The sequence below is a fragment of the Anopheles nili genome, chromosome X (genome assembly GCF_943737925.1).
Source record: "Anopheles nili chromosome X, idAnoNiliSN_F5_01, whole genome shotgun sequence".
Taxonomy (NCBI): Eukaryota; Metazoa; Arthropoda; class Insecta; order Diptera; family Culicidae; genus Anopheles; species Anopheles nili.
In genome coordinates this window covers 117,946-133,576 of record NC_071293.1, presented here as the reverse complement: position 1 = coordinate 133,576, position 15,631 = coordinate 117,946, and the positions used below count along the sequence as shown (strand labels likewise).

At 38.7% G+C, this 15,631-nt stretch overlaps 1 protein-coding gene across 1 annotated transcript; it reads right to left on the bottom strand.

Annotated features, from left to right (window-relative positions):
* Positions 1-1,055: 1,055 nt before the first annotated feature.
* LOC128728290 (LIM/homeobox protein Lhx9) lies at positions 1,056-4,725 on the bottom strand. Its single transcript, XM_053821910.1, has 3 exons — positions 4,292-4,725; positions 4,094-4,219; positions 1,056-1,773 (listed from the first exon to the last, which is right to left on the bottom strand). The coding sequence occupies exons 1-3, from the start codon at positions 4,723-4,725 to the stop codon at positions 1,290-1,292; spliced, it is 1,044 nt and encodes a 347-aa protein (XP_053677885.1). The 3' UTR covers positions 1,056-1,289.
* Positions 4,726-15,631: the final 10,906 nt, after the last annotated feature.

Genomic DNA, 15,631 nt, shown 5'->3' with positions numbered 1-15,631 from the left:
ATCTCATTGCAGAAAATAAAATATCAATTTGAGATCAAACCTTTTAACCAAGTAGTTATTTCACGGTAACGATTAACTAGCTGCGGTAATGTTAAGAAAAACCCATTAAACTAAGCCATAGTTTCAGCTGCAAAACCAAAGAGAATGATGGAAAAATTGCATGCTAAATAAGAAAATTTTAGTTGAATTATTTTTGAAGAATATAATTTCTTTTGCAGATTAGTTATGGATCAGCACAAAAATGTTAAAGGGCGTCAGTATTCGTTCTGTTCAAATGTTACGAAAGACTGTTTAATTTTGCAGCCGATCTTCATCTGGCTGATTCGTTGCAAATCAATTTCATAACAAACAATTTGTTTTATTATAACACATTCTAATATATACAATGCTGGGTAAAGGGTAGCTCACGGGTCGTTTATTCAAACTAAAGTAAGATCATATTTATTAGGCAACAAACAAAATAAAAAACGAGAATAAACTACGAATGGCACAAGATGCAAAAAGCAGCGACATGTTAAAGTCTCGCTGATAAACTGAATCGCCGATACATCGTCTTCTAGTCTGTATATCAAAAGAGAAATGCATTTTTATTTTTTTTAACGCAGAAAGCGTCAAAAGTTCTGGTACTGCTGCAAACCACAATGCCTTGTAGTCGTTATTTCAAAAATTTTGTAAACGTAAAAATCAAAAAAATCTTTAAATAATAAAAAATGAAAAGAAAAATATGTATAGGAATCTAAGAATCAATATTAATAAACACTTCTAATAGAGAGCGCCCGTTCGTAAAAACTACAAATACCCTAACGCGAACACGCTTTATAACAATTATCAAACACTTCATCTCATTGTAGTCACGATTATGTTATCGTTTTGAACATAATTGGATCTGGGAGGTGCTAATGAATGGAACTGAGATTTGGCACATTGCACTACTATCTCTCGATGGCTGATATTAAACGAAGAGTATCAAAGAAAATGAGAGGCAAAGAGAGAGAAAGAAAGAAGAACAAACGATAAAAAAACTGTAAAGTATTTGTGTAATACGTTAACTGGATGACAAGGTTCCATATATTTATAATTATTATCTCTGGAAAATAAATTTGAATCAAGTTTAACAATGTAATTATGCAAACAAATATTCTTTCACTGCATAGTATAGCTCTCTCTTTCTCTTTATTTTTCTCTCTTTTTCTCTCTTTCTTTTTTATTCTCAATCTTCCTTTTCCTCATTTTTTTGCTTTGTTTTTCCATTTGTTTAATCTTTTATACTTTTTTCCTTGACGATGGATTTAGCTAGCCGTGCTAAGTGCTGCTTTTATGTGTGCAGGCGTACCGAAAGGCGACGGTCCACCGGTCAGAGACAGATTGTTGCTGTTATTGTTGTGATCACCACCGACATTTGCACCAACATTAGTACTTCCGCTGGAATTCCGTTGGCCAACGAGCCCAATCAACCCTCCTGAGTTTCCGTTTGCAGAGTTCTGTTGAGGTGAGGAAATGCCCATACCTTGACCTTGACCTGGTTGCGGCATCTGCGAGCCACCCGCACCATTCCCTGGGCCACCCATTCCTCCGCCATGACCGTTCTGCAGCACTGGTACGTTCCCAGTGACTGCACTCCCACCTCCACCACTACCTGACCCACTACTATGCGAGATCTGCCGCTTCAACATCGGATGGTTGGCCATGGACGCGAAAACCAGCCGCTCCTCATAGTCGTACTCGCACAGAATTTTGTTCTCGCACAGATAGAATTTATCGCCTACGCAGAACCTGCGGATAGAGGAAGAATGCACCATTCACATACATATATATCAGCACTAACGCCAAATAGTCACAGAATAGTAAAAGATATAATGAAGGAAATAAAAATTAAAATTTAAAGATAATCCTAACAAGACGCACAATACAGGCGGATGATCGAAAAGGTATACAATGTTAACATTTTTCGTAGGTCGGCTCCATGCTTTTTCACAACGAGATAAAGGGAACGGATGTAATTAATTCAATCACAGTGACTGAACGGTAATGCCAATGTATACTGGGCCCTGTCAAAACAACGCTTGTAGCTAATTTACGCAGAAGCAACCAACCAATGCAAACATAATATCTCACCCGCCACGTCCAAAAACGTGGCTTCGTTGCAGCTCATCATGATGAAGGCCGAATTGGTCGGCAAACGCCTGTAAATAGATAACATTAAATATGCCAGGCCAATGTCACCAAAATTTGTACAAAATCGAGGGTATGTTTTGCAACTCCGATGCTCAAGCGAGTGGGTGTACTACATACAATCGGGCATACAGCACAGCCGTGCCCGATAGTCCGTTCAGCCGTGCCAGATCACCATTTTACGGCTCGTAACCTCCAAAACCGCACAATCCATAAATATGAGAGGAAAGACGACTGAGCCTCCTCCACCTCCTATGCATCGACCTGCTAGCAAATAGCTAACTATCAGCAGCAGAACAATTTGCTACTCCGTGCAACCTTTTCTCTCCTCATTTACATGTAACGACTGATCCTAGCTTCTGTGTGTGGGTGTGAAAATTTATTTGTAGGGGATTATAAATCAAATTAAAATAATATTATATGGTAGCATAATTTTCAACGTTGTGTCTCTTCATTGGAGCACCTGGGCACATATGGATTGACAGACGCGCCGACATCCGACAAAAGAGGAAGAGAGAAAAGGATAATGAAAAGGATGGGACGCATATCACATTGAAAGGCAACTAAATACCGCCAGCCACATAGCGGTTGAAAAAGGACGGTTGAAGTTTCTAGCTGCATTGATTTTCTAACGTTAGCCCCTGTTCTCATCAAATTAGGCACCGACTCACTTTTCCTCAACGGCAGAAAACACATTTAGGCAAGCTGTGTTTGACATCGAGGACGACAATGAACCGGCGAGCCTCAACTAAGGGAATGAAATGTGGCGTTACAAACACACTCGCACACGAATCAGTTTCCACTCGCCCTTCAAGAGCGCAGGAAAATTTTGTAAAATAAATGCTCAAGTGTAATTATGAAGACAATCGTAATAATTTCAAAAACACCACCAACGAGAGCACTACCCTCCTCTCAACCATGTTCCCTCGATCAAACCCTATCCTGTGCTAATCTGCTGGTGACAGGCTTCTGCCAGTAGCGAATAGTCGATTTAAACAGGTCGTGCATTTTGGCAGCAAAAATGCTTCATGTTGTTTTCTCTCGCTTATGATAATGATTAATTTGATGCCGAATAGGGCGCAGGATGGGTGAAATACAGGCCGTGAGGGGTTGACGAGCTACAAGGGTGGTTCCAAGAGTTGAGATTTATTTAAATTGCAATACGTTAGGCACATTCACGGAAGAGAGCTATGCGAACCCATCACTTCTAAGCGGATGGTTGAGTTCAGTGAAACAAAAGAGGCATCATAAATCAATCGTTGTTTAATAAATAGTTTTTCACAATTTCACAAAACACTAAATCCTCCCTGGTGCACCCTTTTCGGTGCTATATCATTTTCTTCTGCGTTTTCCGCAACAAACAGTTATTTCATTCTGAAAATTAACTATTGGTTTTCTCGAATGGTTTTTATTGGTATGCACTCTAATACTCTCCGCCGCAAATCACATACACGGTTCAATGGTGGGAGCTAAAGAGACGGGACATGATTTCATTTCCCGCCATTTTAAATCCACTATTACTGTCGAGCTTCAACAACTCTATGCGTAGTCCATTTGGGAATTTCTGACTGATCTGACAGATTGTTAATCAAGATGATTAATCAAGTATTTGGAAGCTATACAGAAGTAATCTAACAGTAGTTCGACTCATACCAGTTTGATGTGGTGATACTTTCAAAACATATGTGAGTTGTCGATCAATGGGCATCAGATAATGTTCTGTTTCTGTTCATTTCCCTGGCAGCGCATTTTTGAATTGGAACGATTTCTAAAACGGTCCACACGAGAATACGCATACTGAGAATATTGCAAGTCTTGGGATAGCAAAAGGTTCTTCTTTAAGCAACCAATGAGTAAATGCTACGGAAATTTATAGTATGCGCAATCCGTAATAGCCGGGGATGGCAGGAAATGTACGTACCGATGGTTGCACTGCTGACATGCAAAACACTCCAGGTGGTACACGTTGTTGCGAGCCCTCATCACCATCTCGAAGGCTGGAATGACCTTGTTGCACGCGGCACAGAACCCAGTGTTGCCAAATAATCTGAATAAGTTTATGTACAGTTGCAATCGATCATGATCAATCAATGCTTGTTAGGTTATGGTGGCTTTTTACCTTAGATAGTCGCGCTTACACAGCATTAGGTTGCCCTTGGTGTAGAGCGTGGAACCAACCTCACCGAGCCGACAGTCGCAACAGCCGCACTTGAGGCAGTCTTCGTGCCAGAGCAAATCAAGCGCCCGCAGGAGAAAACGGTCCTGAATGTGCTTACCACAGCCGGCGCAGAGTTGTTGTTGAGGATGCGAAGGTCCACCTCCACCGTTGCCACCACCTGCTGGTCCACCACCCGCTACCGATTGATTTCCCAGCGCCGTAGATTGCTGTTGCTGGACTTGTTGCTGGGACTGCTGCGTTTGCTGTTGCTGCTGAGATTGAGGGCCGGCTGGTATGAGTCCACCAATGGACATGGAGGCTGTGTTGCCGACACCACCACCCATACCTGCCGTCGCCGAAGGTGGCTCGGGCTTCGTGACGTCCATCGTCATCATCTGAAATACCAAACCGTATAAGTATAAGTGTATGAATTTACGCACATCGAAGAATTGAGTCAGAAGACGAAAAAATCTAACTAAAATAATAGCAAAGAATGGCGTAATCACACAAATTTCCCGTGTATTGATTTAACACGTTCACTACAGACTTTTCATACTCAATTCTGATTATTACATTCATATCCTTTCTACTAGAATATTGTATCAGCATCCCTATATCGAACGATTGATAAAAGAACCGGTTTGAGTTCAACTACTGACCGAAAAGTTGTACTAGTGAGAGGTAACAAATTTAATTTGAATGTCTGCACTACACGCGAAAAGTACTCATTCATGAAATAATGGAATTATTCTATTTGCCCATCTGTGAAACGTAGGAAACGATTTGACGCGAAAAAGAATCATTATACTTGCGGATAGTAAAGAATGGAAAACAATTGTTTAGACGAGACCAAGACACCACAATTTTTCATTGTTGCAACGTAAAGTAAAGCAAAAAACACATGGGCAAGTAAATTCCTTCGGTCCGTTAACGAGCTGAAAACTTTTTCCAATTTCACTAATGGAGCGACCAAAAAGAATCCAGTATCTTTCCGATGCTAGTCTTCGCTGATATTCGAGTTTTTTTACGCAGAGGGAGACTTATATTAACGTGTCAACAAGCTTGCCAAGACGATGCAATTGTCGATAGTTAGTGAAGTTTAAAAGAGCGTTATTTATGTGGTATTCACTTGAACTTATCACAAATATCATTCAAAAAATGGGTATTCTACATTCTCATTCTAATTTCATCTCATTTTTCTTCCTCTTATTTTTACTATCTGTAACCGTATTTTTTCCATTATCCTATTTACGCACATTTACAAATTTTAATTAACTTCAAAAATGCATACAACTAGTTTACTGAGGTTTCTAAAAAAGCCAAATGATATTTACGTATAAATAACTCGGCCGGCTATTCGAAACTATATGTGAAAATATCGTAAAACACATCTTTGCCCATATCCTTTCCAGTTATAGTTTACATTACTAGCTACTTGTATCTCTTCTGTAATGACACTTATTAAAATAAAATCAACCCTCAACTTGACAATATTGGATCAAAACCCAAGAAATAAAGTTGGAACAGAATATGGCCTAAATATGGAATAAGAGATGGCATTCTGTCGTTGCAGCAGAATGTTTGGATTTTAAAAAATACGGCTAACAAACTTGGACGGCTGCGTTCTATCTTTCGTTAGGACCCAATGATATAACAATGCAGATTAATCACTCACCACATGTCGTTAATTATTTTCCAGCAGTAACTTTGAAACCATATGCTCCTGCAGATAAAGGACACATCTTCTCAATTTTCATGAACATTTCTTCTTTCGTTGTCTTCATATCAATATCAACTCGCCCCGATGATAATTTCATTCGTTTCAAACACAAATTACACTCTTTTCTGTATATGGCTCTTTCTACTTACATTTTATACTGTACTTCACGTAGACGTAGGTTATAATGTAACTGCCTGACAAATTAAGGCATATGCTAAACGATCCTGCTCGGAAATATCATTCATCATATTTTTTTAATTCGCTAGCAATGGATGAATCATTTTGCTAATGGAGCGCAAAATAAAGGCATCAGCTACACAAGTCTTGGGATAATTTCCCGTCCTCATTTCTTCTTGTTATAAATAAATAAAGGGAATGGAGGATGTAATGCTAAAATAGTATCAAATATCCGATAATTTTGTACCCTCGCATTTATTAATTATTTGAATTGCAGCTATCGTAAGTCATCGAACGGAATTTCATCACATCTGTTGCATGGCCAACTCACCCTTATTTGGACAAGTATTGCAGTATTGTTCACAAGCAACAAGCAAAAGAATTTGATTCAACGATGCTGGGTCAGCATGGATCAAAAAGAAAAGCTAAATAAATCACAATCCCTCACGCGATGGTTTCACATTTCACATACGAACAACAAATATTAAAACATCACCAGCAAACTTTGCCAGGATTGGAAGGGACGAAACGTGGAATATGGATAGATTGCGCAATGTGCGGTAGAAGGGTCTGCAGATATGTTGTTATTCGAGAATTTCCAACAATCCCCTAGGTCCTAGTAGTCATCTGATCATTTTTTTTCCTTCACTTGCTCGTACATCTCATGCTCCTGCTTCAACCCTTCTCTTGCTAAACATCAACTTCTGCTCCATGTAGCAATGTCTGGCAAACGGGGTGGTTTGCAATTGAACCAGGATGATCATCCGCCTGAATGGTTTGGCATACAAGAGTAAAGAAACAACGAACCGGAAACCAAAATTTGACTGGTGCTCGAGGTGTTTGATTCAATTATCTACGGTCGTACCGAAGGCGAATCGTGCTAACTACCGCAACCAGCAAACGCTAGCATCCTCATCAGCTACCTATCAACACTAGTGTTGCAAACACCATTTTTATCCATAATATATCTTGCCTTATTGCAGAAAAAATCTAAATCACACGAACATGAAAGATGATCAAATGGCTACAAATCCCTGCAGTCCATGAAATGAACCAAAACTAGCTGTTTGGTACCCTTTTTGGCTACCTGATTTTTAATTCTTTTTCGACTACACAGAATTAAGGAATGGAGAAATTGTGTTCCACATACCAACGACTCTCTCACGATTCAGGTAGCAGAAGCTAGTTGACACGTCGAATTCACTCTGTATTTGAAGCGTTTATTCCCTCACCCTTCTTTTTCTAATCAAACTATTTTTACCTCGCACTATGCGAAACAGACATAATAAACAAAGCTTGAGAATTTCGTTACTATTATTTTCGTTACTCTTATTTCATTAATAATAGAGCTTCGACCATGGCATTTTTTCATCAACAATATACCGATATAAAAATCGGAGAATAAGTAAGACGCGTGAATTAAGAATGCAATTACAAATCTCGGATGAAGTCTGCTATTAGTTATTTGTTTTTCGGAATGCAAACCTTTTTATCTTCGGTTGTGTTCGTAAGTCAAAACTATAAAGCATAGACCAACTAATCAACCCCCGACACGTAAAAACATTCAAAGCCCTTATTGAAGCACGAATATATTTGCAATAGTTCATACTGATGTATTAAAGATTTCAACCCATTATTTAACGAAACATGTCGAATCGATAAACCGATTTTGAGTTGTGCAGATTGATCCCTCTTAATGGATTTGTGCGCTAATGGAATTAGGTCTTCTTTTAACACTGTTGATATACATGTCCAATCATCTCCACTGTTCAATATATTCATGAGAGCACGAATGATGCCTAAATTTGAAGACCAGGATGTAAATGTTTATCGCTAGAACGAGTTAATACCAAGTAATAGTAATAGCTAAAACACTCGCTTTTCCACATGGGAATGCATTCCTCAGATGTCTCCTTCTTAACTATCGAGCCGAGACAAATTCTACCAGGAAAGCCAGCCACTGCGAGAATAAACCACTTAATATAAAGACAAATATAGACAGTTTGGAGCAATGTATTTGCATGCAAAAAGTTTGCGCGGAAAATTCATTATTAAACTGTTCTCAACCGTAATCTGAATTCCTTCGCATGTTTCGCACTTAAGCTAACTTTGTCGAAGGTTCAATCTATTCACTGTTAGATAGGAAATACGGTAGAAAGTACAAAATTATTCATCCACTTTAAGAGGTGGTTAATTTATTTTGATCCACCCCGGTTCAAGTTGTTGAAAATCTCAGTCATCATCTTCCTTGCAGCGTAATTATTTCTCCTGGCACATGCCCTGATAAAAGCTCAAATTTCAATCAAACATTTATTCCGAATGGTTGAAAATTGATCATTGATGTCATCGAAATAAGTTCTACTAAAATAAATGCAACAACTCAATGCAGCATGGAAGCATTAAAATAAATGGTGTCACTGCATTTAAAACGTTGGATGGCAACTTCTACAAATGCTACAATGCTTCCAATTTTCTGCGCATATAATTTTCCTTGAGAGCAGCGGAAAAAATCCCTACCATCGCGATATATATCCACGCTTGCAGCAACTCAGAGGGCTTCGTTATGTCGTCTCGAGCCGCCTCACTTGAATTTACCCACATCACACCCTGCAACCGGATAAGCAACAGCCTTCCTTAAACGGAAACGAAGTATGAGACCACTAGCCAACCAATTTGCTTGTTCATAATTTTCCCATTTCCTTCTCCCTCCATGCAATCAGAAACGACGCAAGCTTTGATTATTGCGTAAAAAAATCTATTCAATTGAATTGATGTTTAACGTAACAAAATTGACGACAAACTAGAAAAAAAAACTTTTAGTAAGTATGGTCATGAGTGGGAATAATTTATAAATAGATTATGATAATTTTCTACCCTGACCTTCGTCTTACAGACGTACTTCTCCATAAAGCAAAAAATAATCCAAGATGATATCACTCCAAATAACAGAAGATGGATTGCTGTCAATGTAACTCTTTAAGTAAATCGTAACTAACTATGGATGGAACTAACCAAAATATGGAGACTGTTATGGAGCATGTTAGCATATACAAGATGAGATAAAATTAGTTAACCAAACTAAACCTCGGATTTTTGGGTTAAATGCATTAGTTGTCTAGAACGACTAACGCAATAACCAAACATATAAAAAATCATTATGCAAAAAGATCCGACTTTTGCACTCGCGGGGAAAAAACAAATCTTTCTTTACTTCATCCCAACATCAAGTAACTCAGAACAGTTTAAGGTCTGAAAACAGTTTAAGCAATAAATATGGTTACAGTGCATAAATATACCGCCTAAACTCTGCCTGTGTTCTCAATTTCCTTCGTCATTCGCAGCTTAACAAAGTCGTTTCTGTTTGTTTATCAACCGTACAGTAAGATTTTAGCCATACAGGACCATTGTTTGTTCTTAAAATAAATTTCAGTGACTCAAAGAGGATCCGTTTCTTTTAAAATATATTTGTTTATGATGTAACCACAACGCCCTTGTTATTTCTGCTCTTTTTATTCGTGTTTATTGCCTTTGGCTTTTCTACAGAATCAACGATCCTTCGTCAAATCGTGCTTTTACAAGGGCCACCTACCTACCCATGCCTACCACCGCCATGCTCATGCCGTCGTCATTGACAGCTTTTTCTTCTTTTTCTTTTTAAATGGCTTAATAACCGTTTTACGAGCGAGGCCTTCGTACGAGACAGCGGATGGCGTTAATATTGACTGCATCCTAACAACGGGTAAAAGCAATCGCCCAACTATTGAATCAGGCATATAAGAAAAATAATGCAATGTCCTTAGATCAACCTAGCCGGCAACCAGATAAAATAAAAAGTCACTTGATATAACACCCGATGCCACGGGACATGCCATTAGGACGGCACGGCTTTAACAAACCCTTGCTTAACAAGCAACTTCATTTGACTCGGCGCTCATATTTGGTTTCTAATTTTGACCCGCCATGTCAACAAACTTTTCCGATTTATTTCTGGTTTATTATATTCTTACTTATTTCGCTGATTATATTTAAACGATGCTACTTTTGCTACATTATGTTTCGTTTTGATCATTTAATATTCTGCCATTAACTATTCCTTAGTTATATAAATAATTTTTTTACAACATTATTGTGAATGTCACGGCATTAACAAATCTTTAGGAAAAGCGCTCTCATAAATAGGAAAATTAAAAAATTGCTAATGCACTGCTAGTCAACTTAAATCACTTGGTACATTATAATTCGAAACACATAGCTGATCGAAACAATCATGCACTTTAACACACCTTTATCCTCCCATAAAAGTAAACACGTTCCCTTGTACCGTTTTCTGATTGATCCTTTCAGTGACACGAACGGAGAAGACTGGCACAAACATAGAAAAATAAATGTCTTGAGGAGGTCCGGAAAAGGTTACACAGTTACCCTTATTTAATTAGACCACCACACTATGCCCACCCAACCTAACACTCCACCTCACGAGCAACGACCGAAACGCATAAATTTGTCAACCATCAGACCCGACGGTTACAAACAGCAGCGAATGACGACAACGACGGCGACGACGATTGTTTTATGACTCTTATTTACGTGTACTCGTGTACCCACGAAGTATTTGTTCGCATATTATGCCTGTTACTTATATTACCAGCTTTGAAATAGAAGGCCCTCATGCTCATGGTCGTTAAAATGACGCGTTTCTCGCAAACTGTCGCTTGTTAGTAGGATCGTGACACGCAACTAACTGAACTATAGATAAGAGAACAGAAGTAGGGTCCATGAAGAAAAGGTAAATTAGAAATTGAAAGCACCTACTTCATGGATTCACGTGGAAGCACGTTCGTTGTGGAGCTTCATGCCTCCTGATGAGAAAAGCTCACGAAAAACCAAGTGATAGGGCCAAACTGTGGAGGAACTAAGAAAGCAATAGAAGGAACTGTGCGATGTTATCACCCCTATCCTATACCTCGGATAAATATTTGCGATGTTTTGAATCAGCAAGAGTCCTCTTTCCACACGCCTACACCAACCTTTACAACTTCTTGAGAGATTCCGTTTCGGATCGATTTTTTCTAGCTAACATAATTGCCTCGAAACACGCGAATAGCCGGCTCTAGAATTCTGTGGTCAGGAATGAGCTTTAAGAAAATACGAAGGGGCTGTAACTAGCATTCTTTCGTACACACTTGGAAGGGCTGGTAGAAGGTGCACCTTCTCCAATAGTTCAGAACTATAGTTAGCAGCAGCATTTCAGTGCTGCTCTCAGTTTTGCTGACTCTTGAAAATCACCTCTAAAAAATAAATTAAACAACAAAACCTTCCCCTCTAATACATGCTCGTGGTAATTGCGTAGCGAATACCGAAGCGTAACATTTGTTCGGTTACCTGATGAATTCTGATTGCGCTTTTATTTGTGCTCACGTTGGGCAGCCACGCAACCCCCATAGCCATTGTCCCCGATGATGGTGCTGATCCTACCCGTTCTACAAATTAAGGATACCCCTCTGCAGCAAGTCGGAGAGGTTTTCGCGTGCTTCATGGTCGAGGCACATTCGAGCCTTGCGCCATCTCTCGATACAAAAACCCTCATGTTTAGGGACGACGTCGAGGTTACATCCTTGAACATTAATTACTACAGGCTGAAACCGCTACATAGATATCCAGAAACGCCTCTGCTCAGCGTAACAAGGTTAATAGCCGGCATCCGTTTCGCCCATTTATTGTGTGAGAAACAGCTCGGTCTAATACCGAATGTGGTACGAAAGGAGTCATAGGACATAATTATCCACTGCTTCTTCCTGCGGTCAACACACATGCCATCCACACTAATTGTTTATACATTATCTTCATTAGCTGAAAATGCGGAGAAGGTAGATGAGAAAATATTAGTGCTGTTAAGCGCAGAAATAAACTTATGCTTCCACAGGTATCGATTAAATGCACATTATAGCTCAATTGGTCAATCAATATTATTCAATTTATTAGATAAAAAATCAAAAATAATTTAAAACAGATTGATAGCATTTTAATACAGAGGCAAGCAGTTTACATTTGCGGTAATGGAATTTGGTGGTCCATGAAGCATTGTAAACTTTAAAGCACAACCTCCCAGGAAAAGTCTAAGATATAAACTGCAGAATAGAATGTTATGCAGCTCAGAGCAATACTTCCTCATTCTCATCAATACAAACGTAAGTTGTGAATAACCAGCCTAGTGGAGAAAAAATTCTGCGTACATCAAACAATAACTAGTGCGACATCAAACATAATAGAGAAATTAGAAAACAATCCTTCACATTTTTCTTTTTTCAAGGTCATTTTATTCTACTAGATTTGAAAAACTCACAACAAATATACGACAAAAATAACGTTTTACGTTGAGGGTATTTGTAAAGAAATCATACTTTTTTCAAGGCTTCGGAGGTATGAATAATATGAAACTCTAATAACAAAATTTTCCCCCTAGCGCCAAATTTCATTACCTCCATTTATATTAAACTACATTACTCCGTTGATTTATGTTTCACTGTTTCAAGGAATGGCCCTGCCAACAAATATAATTTCAAATCTACACAGGGTACAGATAGGTGAGGACACTTTCGAAGTCGCCCAACACTTCACCTATCTTGAGTAAAAGTCAACAATAGTATTGGAGTCGAATTACGCACTAGGAGGCTAGCAGCAAACCGATCACACTACAGCTTGAGAAGAAATCTTCACTCAAAAAATCTGTCGTGACGGCTGAAGCTGAAGCTATATAACACATATATATTATATATAAAACAAATACATTATAAATGCTCACTTATGCCTCTGTGACATGAACTTAGTTCAAAACTTATCGTGGAGTAGGTCAAGGCCGCTAAACGGCTGTAATGCCTAATAAGTTAGTGAAATAATTTAAGGACTGATAAAAACACATACTAAGCTCAAGTGTACACACAAAATACAAAAGTAATAAAAACTTATTACATTTATCGTTGAACGTTTAAACGTCGTTATAACATATATCTGATACTATAAAAAGCATAAATAATACAATACTCTTCCCATTTCGATGAGGACACGATACATCAATAACGATTGCTTATCAAAAGCAAGAATCACCATGAAGTAAGATGTGTGTGTTTTTAAATTGCATTATAAATCTTAGTAACACAATTAAATACCTTTACACTAAAGCCATTTTTTTGCTCTTGTTAATATGTGTGATTGAAATTCTCATTTGTTAAAAAAATCTGTTCAGTAGCTATGGCATATGGATTTATTTACAATCCACTTGTGGCTCCTACAGAATAAGATCATCTGTTACCACCATCTTCTCTACCCTTTGTTCCACTCACTATAAAGAAAGATTTACAAGCTGGTACAGGAAAGGAACGGATTATTATAAGCGGATATCAACCGAATATTATAACTCCTATTATTTGGCTCATTTTTTCTTACTGTAAAAATGAGAAGCTTATTAGACGTTAGACGACTCGTTAAACGTTCCAGCTTAACATACGATCTCAATTGCTTACGAAATAATAACAAATTGATACATTTCTGCTAAATTGTTTCTAACGATTTTGAACTGATCTGATGCTAATTAAATCGCTCTTAATACAAAAACCCTTCTAGTACCATCAAAGGGTGACGAAAGTATAGATAGAACGAAAAGTGAATAGACAGTTACACAGGCCAGGAGTACTTACGTATAACAGTTGGCTGTTGGCAACTATCTTGTGGCTGCTGGTTGGAATAGTGCGATTGAATTGATTTGAAGCGTTGCTTTGCAAATCCTTTTCTGTTTTCGACAGTAGTATCTTCCTTACTAAACAAACATACGTAACACTTAACTAGTTGTGCCTTAGATTTTAGACTAAAGCATTCACTTTTCACTAAACATGGATTGATTTTTATATTATATAATGCTATCGAATCAGTGAGAAAAGATCAATGTTATTTTATTCCTAAAATAAACATACAAACCATGGACAATTTGAATCGAACAAGCTTTACGCAGTATTTGACAAAAAGTTATAATTGATGTAAATAAGCTGACGAACAAATACGAGTATTGCTAATACGATTTTTGGTAAAATAATAGTTCACAAGCGCATTAAAGGCACCTCACCTATGAAAACGATTAAAGGCATCATCGAAAATGTTACGACCAGCCATTGATATTTTCCCTCATGAAACGCTTCACAGTTTAAAACCCCAGGCGAAATAAATCACCACCTCCAAGTATGACGCGCTTTAGGGTTTAAAAAGGGATTAGAGCCCTCAATCTTTCTCGTATGCCGACGTATGACCATGTCCAATATATCCGTGGAATCCGTTCCTTTTTATGATATTATCTCACTCATGCATAACCTGGCTGATGTTGGATCTTTTGACGTTTTCGTCCTTTTCATACACATCAACACACTCTTGAACGATATTTGTTAAATAAGGCCGCACAAATCTCGTTCACTACCTCTTCACAACACTCTATCTCACAGATAGACGAATACATGAATCTGGAAGAAACACAGAATTGTTACCTAGCGATTGTTGAACGCGAACCTTGTTGTGTGATAGAGACAGCTTTTACCATAGTTGATTGATGAAAAATTGATGTACGGATAACTTCACTTCATTATTTTTCATCGTATCAAAACCGTATTGGGATTCAACTGCTTCTTGAGCACCTAGTTCAACTTCTATCGGTCTAAGGTCTATATCTAAGATCTAAAAAATACGTTCTTCGACGAGAACAACAACAGAATCCGCGATCAGAAGAACATGCTTGGTGAATTCGTTTGAACATTTTCGTCACTATTTGGGCGAACCTGCTTGATGTTCACGGACGACCACGTTCGAAGTCGCGAGCGATTCTATCATGTAATACGTGCGTAATATACCTGCAACCGCAAAGTTTACAGACCAACGTCTAAGCTTCACCAACTGTTCACTACCCAGAACGGCAGAACCGGCACGTCTAATTCGTGAGACGATCGAAAACCAACTTTTCGCGCCAACGACTGACGCGTTTTGGGCACAACGCGGTGGCCGTGACGACTGACACTTTCCGCAGGATCTGACTCACTTTCATTGACTGCGAATATTGCTATGCTTGTCGCTCTAAATTTTGTTCGTTATCTACGACGAACGCATTACTTCCCCTCCATTGCGACGCGTGTCACACTGCGCAGATAAGAGCTATCCCGAACGTGTGGCCTCGCTCACGCTTACCCTCACTGATCTAGCTACACGTGCTCAGTTCTGCAGGCTCGCTCTCGCTCGCACTTTTCCGCGCACGCTCGACCGCCCGCAAACTGCAGTGTACAAACCAACGGTGGCACGCGCCGTTCGTGATGTCCCTTTCTCTTACGCTTATGAAATCTTTTCGCTGGCGTATTGTAAAACATTTATTACAG

Bases quoted from the DNA above. Each gene is read 5' to 3' on its own strand.
- LOC128728290 (XM_053821910.1), bottom strand. From the start codon at position 4,725: ATGATGACGATGGACGTCACGAAGCCCGAGCCACCTTCGGCGACGGCA. The intron at 4,220-4,291 runs GTAAAAAGCCAC...AAACTTATTCAG, and splicing joins TGTAAGCGCGACTATCTAAG to ATTATTTGGCAACACTGGGT. The intron at 1,774-4,093 runs GTACGTACATTT...CTCTATCCGCAG, and splicing joins TGTCAGCAGTGCAACCATCG to GTTCTGCGTAGGCGATAAAT.